We start from the raw sequence: 12,939 nt of genomic DNA, 5'->3' as shown, positions 1-12,939 counted from the left end.
AAAAGAGGTGACCTTTTTCGGATCCATATTCTGGCAAAATTTCAAAGCCTCCTACTCCATGTGTAAAAGCATTGCAGTCGGGTTGTGGTTCTTCCATGTAATATTGTTTGATGCGATCAATCTCGTTGTCAACTAGACCATTGATTGTGGTTACATCAACATGATCTTTTTGAAACATTTTACTTAAGGAAGCCAAACCTTTGAGTATATCCGCCAAGAAAAATAAGCGATAAATAAACTCAAACTCCGCAATGTCATTGTAGAGATGAGAGTTTTTCTCTCTTACCTCAGCCAAGATAGCATCAAATGATCTACAAATAGATTTCAAAGCATTATATCGACTTAACCATCGAATATCATAAGTATGTTGTAACTTCAAAATGGGACAAGCCAAATCCTCTTGCAAATCACGTAGTGCTTCTTTGCGCTTAGAGCTCGCATTGTAAAAAGTAGCTAAACTATTGACAAGTTTATCTATCCTTTTACAAGTCTCATTACTCTTAGCTACATTAGAGACAGCAAGTGCAGTTCTATGTGCTACACAATGTATTGATGTAAGAAAAGGATTGACATTTTTCTTTAGAAGAGTTGAAAGTCCATTTTCCTTACCTGTCATGGTGGAGCATCCATCAGATCCAAAAGCAATTAGTTTGGATAGGTCCAACTTGCACTTCTTGAGTTCAGCAATCAAAGTGTCAAACAAACTTTTTGAAGTTCCATCACTCACGCGCACAATCCCATAGAAAGAGACTTTTGGTATGCTTTTACGTAAGAAAAGTAGATAACCATATGACCATGAGTGGCAATATCGGTGGATTCATCAACAAGCACCCCAAACCATGGACTCTTAGCAACTTTCTTTAACGTATCATGCATCAAATACTTAGCAATACAATAGACCATTTCCGCACAACCTTTATCATCATTATACAAGCTTGTAGTGTATGGGACACCACAATCTTGCATGTGAGATATCAAGCGTGGAAAAAGTGCAAAGGATTCATTTCTCTTAGCTATGAAATATGCAGATTTAAATAATGTCAACAAAGCTTCATCTTTCAAGTCTTTCACTTTTTTAATGCTACTTTGTATTGCTTTCCTTTCCCTCCATAAAACATGCTTGCATAGCAAGCCTATGGCAATCAGTACTGCAATGAGCTTTGAGATTACTTACCTTGAAGTTGATTGATCCACTCAATGAATATGCACTATGGTGATGTGGATACTTTTTACAAAACTTACAATACAACCTTGCCTCCTCCTTATTGTACTCAAGCCACTTGAAGTCTTCCAACCACTCTGCTTGGAAAAGATCTCGTCGACCTTGTCTTCTTGCCTCCTCTACCCTTTCCTCAGGAGATAGAGTAGAGAGGTCTACTTTTTCTGCAATATGAGATGACATACTTGCGAAAGTAATTTTTTCTTTATTACGTGGAGCTTTAGGATTACCTTGAACCCATTTAAGAAGGCTTCCTTGCCTCTTGCCCACTGGTCCGAGTTGGTAAGGCGAAAAACCCAAAATCTTCAGTTGCCAGCACCCAGTACGTCTGCCTTAATTTTCTGAGAGAGTTTCAACTTTCACAGTTCACTGCTCAGACACACAATTTCACAAAGAACATCACTAAATCGTATGGTGTACCACAGTACCTCTCTCTCTCTCTCTCTCTTACAAGCATGCATTGGAACAAATGCCACACAGAGACCTTATTACCTTAATGAATTCCTCACCAGGAAGGAGATGGTGGTGCAGGCCATTTTCGACAACAGGCAACAACAGACTCGAGAGGCGGGCTGGAGCTACGATGGCCGAGGCAACAGCAGAGTTAAGCAAGCAGAGGCGGGCTGGAGACTGGAGCTACGATGGCCGGTGGCCCGGTTGTGCGCTGCGTGCAAGGCAGGCCGCAGAAAACAAACTGGTTTTCAATTCTTGGGGTTGTCTATTCGGGAGTACATTGTGGGGGATGGTGGATATGTGTTATTGCCATGGTTCCTCTGCTGCTTCTAGGACTAATGACATGTCCTTCGTTTCCTCCTTCAGTTTGACGTCGAAAGCATGCATCCGTTTGCAAACCTTCTTCGCCACCCCGCAATTTGTGGATGTCTTCTCAAAGGTAATGGTGGCATCTCCACCGTCTACAAGTGTTGTGGTAGCATGCATGCATGCGTACATACATAGGCTAGCCTGTGTTTACAAAGGCCATAACTTCTAGAGCTGATGGTCGAACTCTATGTACAGTTTTGAGTGGGGAGCTATAATGGCATCCACAAAGGCCATAACTTCCACAAAGCAATAAATTTTTTTCAGCTATATTAACCAAGATTTCAAGCAAGTTATCCATAACACCAGAAGGCAAAAAATGAGAAAAGAATATCCTTAGCATTAATAATGGCATCTTTGAGCTTCCAGTTATTTAATTTAAGCCCTAGATAATCGTTGATGCACAGAATAGAAAATCAGCAAAATAACATGGAGTCAGGCCATGGTGTTCTTGAGGTTGCTTATGCAAAAGAGAACACAACCAAGCCAAGGATAGGAAAATACATGAGAAGCAGATTCAGGCTGAACAACACAGCAGGTGGGTTAAGCAGAGCAGTCCGCAATAGAAAGCGATGGAAGAAGACGAATAACATTTGAAATTGACCTGAATCATGTAGGCTGACCTGTAAATCGGCGGTGTAGGCTTGCAAAACGCTGAAATCCCCATAATTTTATGAAATGTGAAGGTATTTGAAGCACAACGTACTTGCAGGTGAAATACCTGGGTACTGACCTTCGAACCCGTGGGGAGGGGTTTCTACAGCACTCCAGTCGTGCTGTGGGCGCCGTTGGACGGGGCTCTAAAATACATAGCCGAATCTAAAGATGCATGCAGCAAGCCAATGGCAAGGTATGATGCATCATACCTTGGCCAATGGCAGTTGAGCTAAAATCCTTGCATAATTGCATTATAATATTATATCCATTATCGATAATTTGATATGTGTCCAAACGGCAGACTCCAGTTGCCCACAGGCACCTGGCACACATGCTCGTAATAATCCGCCGGGCGCCCACAATGAAGACTGAAGTTAAGCTCTCAGTAGCACTAAGCAAACTTAAGCTTATATTTATATATATTTATATTATTTATATATAATAAAAATTAAAATCCTTCTTCTTTTAAAATGAATCGGCTCTATTCCTTCTCAAAAAACGAGAAGGAAGCTTCTCCTTCTCAAATTTTTTTGAGCCGACTCGTATTCAATTTGAGCCGGCTTTAGGCTAAGTTGAACCTATCTTTTCCCGCGCTAGAAATGGTCATGAGTATACAAAAGCCACACTGTCTACTGTCTTTTGATAATTGTCAAGTCTGTTAATGACATTGTGCTGGAAGTTAAACAAAGTACATTTACGAAAAGCAGTCGTATGGCAAAGACACCTGTAGATCATGTACAGATCAGGCGTCATTTCTTAGGAGGCAGAGTACAAGACGGCACAAACAGGGCCCATCAAGTACCGCGCAGATAGCACATATACAAATATATATCAAGATATGACCTTAATTCTACTGCATGAAGCAACCAATTGGTTATTAGTAAGAGTACTTTGTCTGGTGGCGATTCTAATCGCATACATCTAAGTTTTCTATGACCAGTAGCTGTGCTACCACTTTCTTACAAAGCAAGTAAGAAGAGCTATACTAGTAAGGAGACCCGCCTGGTGGCATTCACTGGCCACACATTCGCTTTTGCAAGTTCCAATTTGACTGCATGTTCAGTTAACTGTCGTAAGAGGTGCTCGGTTGTCCTTGAGCAATGAGGAGTCTGCAAATATTGGTATTTTGGACTCCTTAACAGCCATGCCTCTTTGGGTGCCTGCAGCATCTTTCTCAGGAGATGAATGACACATTACATCCCTGAACTCCTCCACCAGTTTCTCAATGCCAGGGACACGCAGTGCTTCAATCAACACTTTGCTGCTTAGGTCTATTGGCCTCTTCGTTGGTGTCACACCTGTTGGCTTGTCCTCCTGAAATACAAACAAACTTTCTCGACCTTGGTCTGTAAAAGTTTGCAAAAAAGCTAGACAAAACCACATGAAAGCTTCATACCAAGTACTCATTTTTGAAGCACAGGTCTGCCTGGGATTGAATATTGCATGTCCCAGTGCCGTGGCAGAGTTGAAGCTCTGTGAGAGTCTGAGCTTGGGAAGCTACAGTAGTTAGCATTGTTGTAGTTGCATCCACATCAACTTTGAGACAGCCTACAACACCGTATCAAGTAGATTAATCATTAATGATCTGTGCATCGAGTTCAACAACATAATGATGTGTTGAATGGGAAAGTCGTGACTTGTTGGAGCCAATCAATGGCATGCCTCCAATCAGACCCTGAGTCATGATTAAAAACATGCCATTCATCAATGCAAATAATTGCAATCTACATTAGGAATGGTCACTGGCCCAAAGGCAGGTGCAGGTAACCAACCCAGTAAATGGGTTGTTTTGTCCAAAGCTCTCAAATGAAGGCTGGAATCACATATCTTCAGCAAATAAAAGCTGGAAAAGGTTTGTATCCTACCATTGATTGACTCCATGAGGATATTGTTGCCAAACTGAACATCAGATTCCACTGAATCATTCATTTCTTCAAAATTTGAGAGGAGTCGTCCATTGCCATAAACCCCTTCCCTGCACACAATATCCATCGATACTTCATTTCACTAGCCAATCATTGAGAAAGACATAACATCAATCAGAATCAAGCACTTCACATGAAATGTATGTGACTGGAAGGATCTGTACTTGACAATCAAATCAACTGCAAGATGATTGTTTTTTTCTAATTGTCGAACAGACTGCTGGACTTTTTTCCAACCTTCTCCTGCTTCTGTTGTCCTTTTCATACTGCAAGATATTCCAAACAAATTAGCGACTCTATTATATAAAAAGAAAATGGGCGCAATTGAGATGATAAAACATATCAGCACCAATGCTCAACGACGTCTTCCAAACAGCTCTGGCTTAAGGCCAAGTTGGCAGAAACTTGGTTGAAGTGGTTATCTGCTTCCTTGATATAAACTTGCCATTGACTTTGAGATTCTGTTCTTGCCTCGGACATTTTACGCACATCTTGTTGCAAAGAGTCCGATTTTTTTATGATATATTCTTGAAGAACACTGATTTTTGAGCTCACCTACACAATCAATAGAAGCAGAAATATATCATTATCCCCAGTCTCAAGAAGTGTGGATGAAAGTGGGCTTATACATTACACAATGAAATCAACTTACAATTTCTGACTTGCGAGCAGATGCAGCAGTCACCATCTCTGCAATCCTTTCAATCAATGTCTGTTCCTCTCGTTTCGATAGTTCCTGAAACACAAGGCCGAAATGCTCATTCTTGGGAGTATAGAAAGCAGTTGATTTGATGTAGAAAAGCTTCAGTAATTCCCAAAAAACAATGCAGGAGTTATAGTAGGCACTATGGGCGACTCTTTTGACTGGACATATCAAATTCAGGTAGACTCAGTTATCACCTCATATGCTTCTTCGAGTTCAGCAAGAGTCTGTTGTAGGTTTTTATGACTGTCAAGTACAGATCCATTGATTTCAGTAGCACTTTGTTCTTGCATCTCATAGAAGGTTACCAACTGTTTGGAGATCTCTTTTGCAGCATCTTTGCTTTGCTGCACTTTCTGCATGGATCCAAGCCAGAGGAATGAAAATTGATGCAAGGTGCAAAGAGAGGTCAAAACATGTTCCACGCATAACCAGGAATGAAAATTGATGCAACGCGAAGAGGTCAAAGTGCATGAAAAAGGCACAAGTGATGGCAACCTCTTGCTGCTGGCAGATCAATGAACATATCACATCTTGTTGTCTAGTAAATGCATTCTGAAGATCCTGGAACAATGCTTCAGCTTCTGAAACAGATGCTGAGAGAAGCTGTTTGTCACCAAATAAGAACCATATGTAAGATGCACACTTGGACATTCTCCAAGGCAGAAAACACGAATGTCAGATTACTAGCATCACTGACCTCCTGCAGAGCAGTACTGTGAGCAGAAACAGTAATGTTTACTTTCTCAAATGTGGATGTTGAATCTTTCTCATGTGAGTGTGCTAAGTCATGAATACGCCTTAGCCCAGAAAAATATGTTTCCTTCACGCTTATTGCTTTCTGTCTCAGTGTTTCCACTACCTAGGAGGAAGCCTTTGTATTAGAAAGCTGGTTTAGTATAATAACATCAAATAGTTATCCACATCACATGGATACTTCATGTGAGATACCTCATTCTTGCTGCTCATAAAAGATTTGACTTGCCCCTGCATGTGTTGAAGATGCTGCTGCTGTTGTTCAATAGATGCCATGACAGAACCATGTAGTGCGTTCAACTGCCGACCAAGATCTCCATGAAAAGTCTGCAATGTACGATGATTGTCTGTCTCCACTTTACTTTTTCGGTCTGCAAAATGTGAACACTTAACGTTTCATGAAAAACTCAAGTCTGGCCATTATTATGATCATGGAATATGTCATAGGGACAGGTCAATGCCACAGAGAGACATACCAATCTTTAAATGAAGCCCTACAATATCAGTTCCACAGCATTCCAACTGAGACTGTAAAATTCCAGCTTGCTTAACAAGAGCATCCTCTGCAAGGATGGCAACATGTAAAATTAAACGACTGACGAAATGTTATCTCCAGATCCAGCTGATAAACAAAAAACTACATACCTGATTGTTGAAACTTTGAAATTATGAAATCGCGCTCTTTGATAGTATACTGAGCTTGCTTGATTTTATCCTTGGCATCAACCAGAGCCTCTTGGGTTTGCTTAAGCTTTTTCTGTGTTCAAGAAAAAAATTAAGTTTTAATAAGAGAAATACAAGCTTGTGAACGTACAAACTTATAATTGTGTCTTGTTCAAATACTTGGAGAAGGATTACCTGACTGTTCTCAAATTTAGCATTTAAATCCTCACATTGATGGCGTTCTGAATCAACTGCTTCTTGCAAGGCATCCAATCGCTGCATTATATGATCACAAGAAATAAATAAATTAACTGTACAAGGTTTCAGCAGATGTTACAAAAAGCTTCCATATCACTTGCCTTGTTTTTCACTTCGATATCAAACTCCATTTGGTCTATCCTCTCTGACATTGCCTAAAATCATCGTAAGACACCAGAATCAATTCTAACCTGGTAGCAGTTGTTGGCTTCATGTATTTGGGCAAGTCTATGCTTGTTACATACAGGCCTTGCTTTTTACCACAGAACCTGCCTCACAAAGCAGCTACAAACACACTATGAAACTGAATTACCAACCTTCTTCTCAGCTTCTTCTTGCAGGTAACGCTCCCGAGGAAGATACACACCATTCTTTTCCCGAGCAGCATTGACCTCTGTCTCAAATTAAAAGCTGTCAGTATAAATACAGATCACCTTCAGCCTTGCTTCAATTAAACAGTGCTGTAGCAAGACAGCCACCTGCTTTGAGTTTCTCCATTTCACTGTAAAGATCCTTGATGAGCGCAGATTTCATCATCTTTTGATTTACCTGGTTAAGAAAAATAAAAAAGTCCAAAATCGCTTCACTTTAACATATGTCTCGCACAGTCTCAGTGATGAATGAAGTGGTAATTTTAAAAGAAAAACATACCTCTGGCTTATTTTTTATATTCTTTGCTCTATGGGCATAATCAAGGGTACTGAGAGTCTCTTCCAAACAGTGGACAGAGGGTGAAACAGTTGCAATGATGCAGGTCTTAGTCTTGCCTCCCAATGAGTCTCTGAGGAGCCTTGTGAGCTTACTGTCTCTGTTCTCAACAAGCTATAAGACTCAGATGCTGAAGATATGCACATTTAAGTGACCTAGACAAGATGTCTAAGAGACTACACACCTGTAAGGTATATGACCTAGATGCTCCACAAGTGCTGTGATTACTCGCCCCAAAGTCAATAAACTTTTGTTGATCTCTCCTGCCTCTCTTGCTCGGCCCTGCCATCAGGAATAAGGAAAATTCCGAGTAAACCATCAGTTCAAATGATGCACACAAAAAATTCTCTGAAGAAGAATAAGAAAGTCTAGTCCTGTCCCACATCTCCTGGAAGCATACATACATCTCTAGCACCTGACCGGGAGATATTCTCTGAGCCAGCCAAATCTACCAAGTTCAGCTTGCCACATTTCATAAGCTCCTCGCCCTCGGGGGTGGCCTCCTTGATATGGATAGTGATTGAAAATATGGAATGAGAGCGGCTTTATGTCAAAGAAAAAGTACAAGTTAGCTCAACAGAGACTGAGCAGTGAAGTGCTTGAAACAAGGTGATGTGCTTGAAACTCTACTCTGCAGGTGCTGTACACAAGAAACCCCTACCTGCTCTGCTTGTTCAGCAAAGTTTCAGCTGTGCGTCGTTTGGCAGATCCTCGTTCAAGAAGACTATAAATCTCATTGGCACTGTAAACAACCTCTTCTTCGAGCCCTCGTACTAGTACTCCTCCCTTTCCATCCTCCATCAGAGCTAGGGGCTTTCGTTGTTGCCTATCTTCCAGTGACCGGGAAATGTCCTCAGGGGCCAACAAATCAGTAATTTCTTCATTGTACAGCTCAAGGAATGTGACCTTCATGCTGTATTCTGCATTCTGGCCTTCCAATGTATCTACAATTTGCTGCACTGCACGGGGGATGACCCCAGCATCTGCTGGCATCTCCCCATCCTATAGACAGAAACCGAAGACAAGGTTTTATGATATTCAGAATGCCTCTTTGTTCTGCAGCATAAATCACTAAAAGTTTCTGTTAGATGCCTACCTTTGTTTTTCTTCCATTCCCTTCCATGGTGTAGGTTTTTCCAGTCCCCGTTTGCCCGTATGCAAAAATAGTGCAATTGAACCCTTCCAGCACTTCGTTCACAATGGGAATTATGGCTTGATCGTATAGATCTTGCTGCTGTGTTTGGGGGCCGAACACCTATAATGAATCAAAAAAAACTAAATGAAGCAGTTGAAATGACATGCAGGTAAAGGAGAAACATAAGCAGAAATAGAGACTTACCTTATCAAATGTAAAAGTGCGATCGATTTGCTTGGCAGCGATATTCAGGTTCACAGTAACTTCTCTGCGAGGATCGTTACAGGAAACGGCCTGAGGAGCGCTTGTTCGCACTTCGTCATCATTGAAGGGCCTGCTCAGGAGGGAAACACGGAGACAGCTCAGAAACCCTATGACTCAGAAACCCTGGAGATAAATACTACACAAGAACCATAGGCAAAAAAACTACAGAGTATGGAAAAAGACTACCGAGGGATCCTAGGCGGAAAATACTACACAGAAACCCTTGGGAAAATCACGTCCAAGAAGTACAGAAATGTAAAAAAGACGGAGAGAAGCTCACCTGCAGCGGAGAAGGACCTGTACATTGACGCCTTTGTCCTTCTCTTTGTATTCGGTGGATCGAGGTCCCATGGCGGAGGCCGGGCTGGTGGGGAAGAGAAGGCCAGGGGGAGGGGGAGGGGTCATGATGGGGACTACGGCAACAACAACATGCAGTGAACACAAGAGAAAGATAGAACTATGGCTATGGCGATTAGCACTAGCAAAGCCTGTGGAGCTATGGCGATGGTGCCCCAGCTATGGCAGTGTCACCCTAACTTTTGAAAGCGTTGAGCAATTGAAATCGGACCGTTCGAAAAGATGACGCCCGCTTCACATTTTTGGTGTTCAATCTCATGGTCATATACTTAGTGTTCACCATTCCAGTGATTTATTTAAAATTTAGTAAGGTTGGCTGCTCAAAAAATCCCTCAAATTTGAAACCAATTTGTAGATTTTAAGGAATCTAAAGCAAGGGTAAATTTAGTAAGGTTGGCTGCTCAAAAAATCCCTCAAATTTGAAACCAATTTGTAGATTTTAAAGAATCTAAAGCAAGGGTATCTACTATATATTACAGGGTATCGCATAAGCTGCCACGTGTCATATTTTTTTGAGAACAAGGAGTCCATCACCATTCAACGTCTGCTAGCCATGCCAGCTGTCGCCTTCATCACAGAACCAAAGAACATCGGATGCAGAGGTTGCAAGGGAATTTGAAGCCGTCGCCCATCGGAGAACATCGGATGCAGAGGTTGCAGGAGAATTGAAGTCACCGCCTTGGTTTCAAATTCGTTGCTCTACCACCAGCCTTCTCTCTCGCGTGCGTCCCTCCTCGGCCTTCTCCTTGGTGCTTGGTGTTAGTTGTGTAGGTGCTCGGTTGCTTCTCTCTCTACCTACCTAACTATTACTTCCTGTTTTTGGCAGGTTGTTGCATTCGTTTCCTCTCTCCCCTTGCAAGGTTAGCCTCTCTCTCTCTCTAACTAACTATTACATTCTTCTTCTTCTTTTTGCGGGTTGCTTGCAAGGAGTACTTAGATGCCCTTTGGGATGAGATCCGTGGAAGTGGCAGCTAAAGGGAAGATATGCTAAGAGATGAATTGACTCATCCTCTCCATCGCGTCCTTGATAGTAGTGGTCGCATGGAGGCTAACCAACTAGACATGATTTCTTTCATGGAAAATATGCATCATTCTATAGCAAAGAATTAAGCTTTGTTGCACATGCAAGAGCTCTTACAACAGTATGGAAAGCGGCTACATGATTTTGAAGTGTTGCCTATTCTTGATAGATCAAGTGTTGCCACTGTCAACAATGGTTTACTAATGGAAGAGATGATGTTTGATTCTGTTCAACATGCGGATTTGTCTGTTTCCATGGAAAGGAGTCTAAATAGTTGTCAAATCAAGAGCATTTGATACTATCCTTGAGGCTGTTTCTTTGAACTAGGGTGGTGTATTTTTCCTTGATAGACCAGGTGGATCAAGCAAAACATATCTTATAATGCCCTGCTATCTCGATTACGTGGAGAGAATCAAGTTGCATTAGTATGTGCATCGTCTGGAATAGCTTCATTGTTACTTTCAAATGGTTGTACAGCTCACTCACATTTCAAAATCCCATTGGTTCTCAATGCTTCTAGCACATGTGGTATCAAATCTAATAGCCCATTGGCTAAGGTGTTGAAGCTTGCAAGGTTAATCATTTGGGATGAGGCTCCAATGATGCATCAGTACACATATGAAGCATTGGACAGGACATTGAAAGACATTATGCAAAGTGATATAGTGTTTGGTGGGAAAGTTATGCTCTCGGTGGTGACTTCAAGAAAATCTTACTGATTGTGGCAAAGGAATCACATGAAGATATTGTTAATGCAACGTTTTTTCGGTCACATATTTGAAGATATGTGAATGTTTTAAAGCTCACCCAAAACATGCAGGCCAGACAGAGTGCTTATGATTGTACAGAACAAGAATTTATTAAATGTACTTTACAAATTGGAGATGGCTCTATAGGCCATCTAAAAAATCAAGGTAGAGTGGTAATTCCACCACAAATGTTAATCCATGGGAACTCCGTTTTGAGTTTGGTAGAATGGGTATACAAAGATCTTCAAAGCGTGAAGAATTATGCATGCTTCTTCAAAGACCGTGCTATTCTTGCACCACGAAATCTAGAGGTTGATGAGATCAATGAACTAGCCTTGAGTGCATTGCCCGGTCTTGAAAGAGAATACTTCAGTGCAAATTCGGTTGTTTCTTCTTAGAATGATGGAATATTGTATCCAATTGAGTACTTCAATAGTTTGAACTTAGGTGGTGGTTACCCTCCTCACCGCTTACTTCTAAAGATTAATGCTCCCATCATGCTGCTCCGCAATTTGGACTCTTGGCGGGGACTTTGTAATGGTACTAGATTGATATGCAAGCAATTTCACTCAAAGGTGATAGAAGCACAAACCATTACAAGTACAAACACTGGAGACAAGGTCTTTATTCCCAGGATAACATTCATACAACTATGCTTTAATTGCATTTTGACATGAGAAGGAGACAATTTCCTATAAGGTTAGCTTTTGGTATCTCAATAAATAAGTCCCAAGGACAAACATTGAGTGTGTTGGGACTTTATTTGGCCACACAAGTATTCATACATGGACGATTGTACGTTGCTATGTCACGTGTTAGATCATCTAATACATTGAAAGTATGTGTAAAGCACACTGTGGAACACGAAAGCAGCATAGAAGGTTCAAACGAAGTCTTCACAACCAATGTTGTCTACAAGGAGATTTTGCAAAATGGCATGCAGAAGAATGTAAATGTAATCTATGCCCAAAAGGTAGAGAATGAGGTATTGATCAAGCAGTCTACAAACGCTAGAGACTCGTTCATAGATATTAGATATCTCTATATCAATGAAGTAAGCATTTGAAAGGAGACCGTTTTCAAAGATGTGACATGTGCAATCTATGTTGTCTTTCTGTGCAATCTTTCACATTAATGCTACCCTTTTTGGTAATATTGAATTGATATGTATAAATATACTTGCATTAAGGCAAAGCCACTATGTAGATTCATAAAAGGGAGTGCCCCATCATTGCTCAAGAGGTGGTTCAAATTGTTGAGATGGTTGAAGGGGCTCGGTGAGTTCTTGTTTGTTTTTTTAACATTTGGATAAGCAAATGTATAAGATCCCTGACCCCACTGCGCAACGAATTTGGGGGTGCTAGCAGCGGAAGTAGCACTTCTTGCACGGGGTAGGGTCCCACACTCGGGGCCTCACCCACGGATATCCAGACAAGAGACTAATCCATTGGTTCTTCCAAAACCGAACTCGAAAAAACTTCCCTTGCCCAGAAAGCACGGGCGATTCCTCCGGGATAACTTTTCTCTAACGTACTCAAAAGCCTGAACTAACTGAACTGATTTGACCGAACCCGAAGTCCCATAGTCAGATCAGGGAAAAGATTGTACTTGGATCATAGAGACCAACGCTTTTTTCCTCATTGAGAGGCACAGCCGTTGATTCTTTTTCATAGAATAATTTTTATCCAGGATTTACCTCATCTAT

At 41.3% G+C, this 12,939-nt stretch overlaps 1 protein-coding gene across 1 annotated transcript; it reads right to left on the bottom strand.

Moving 5' to 3' along the window:
* Nucleotides 1-3,332: 3,332 nt before the first annotated feature.
* Nucleotides 3,333-9,699, bottom strand: LOC147608369 (kinesin-like protein KIN-5D). Its single transcript, XM_086789401.1, has 23 exons — nt 9,388-9,699; nt 9,048-9,177; nt 8,805-8,963; nt 8,370-8,710; nt 8,113-8,251; nt 7,893-7,990; nt 7,652-7,808; nt 7,480-7,549; nt 7,318-7,394; nt 7,102-7,155; nt 6,938-7,018; nt 6,725-6,836; nt 6,556-6,642; nt 6,275-6,450; nt 6,024-6,185; nt 5,822-5,929; nt 5,521-5,679; nt 5,273-5,356; nt 4,970-5,175; nt 4,785-4,886; nt 4,561-4,670; nt 4,092-4,243; nt 3,333-4,009 (listed from the first exon to the last, which is right to left on the bottom strand). The coding sequence occupies exons 1-23, from the start codon at nt 9,510-9,512 to the stop codon at nt 3,755-3,757; spliced, it is 3,144 nt and encodes a 1,047-aa protein (XP_086645527.1). The 5' UTR covers nt 9,513-9,699; the 3' UTR covers nt 3,333-3,754.
* Nucleotides 9,700-12,939: the final 3,240 nt, after the last annotated feature.

Source organism: Cibotium barometz, chromosome 53 (assembly GCF_041138505.1).
Source record: "Cibotium barometz isolate CiBa-2024 chromosome 53, ASM4113850v1, whole genome shotgun sequence".
Lineage (NCBI taxonomy): Eukaryota > Viridiplantae > Streptophyta > Polypodiopsida > Cyatheales > Cibotiaceae > Cibotium > Cibotium barometz.
This window is presented reverse-complemented; position numbering and strand designations above follow the sequence as displayed.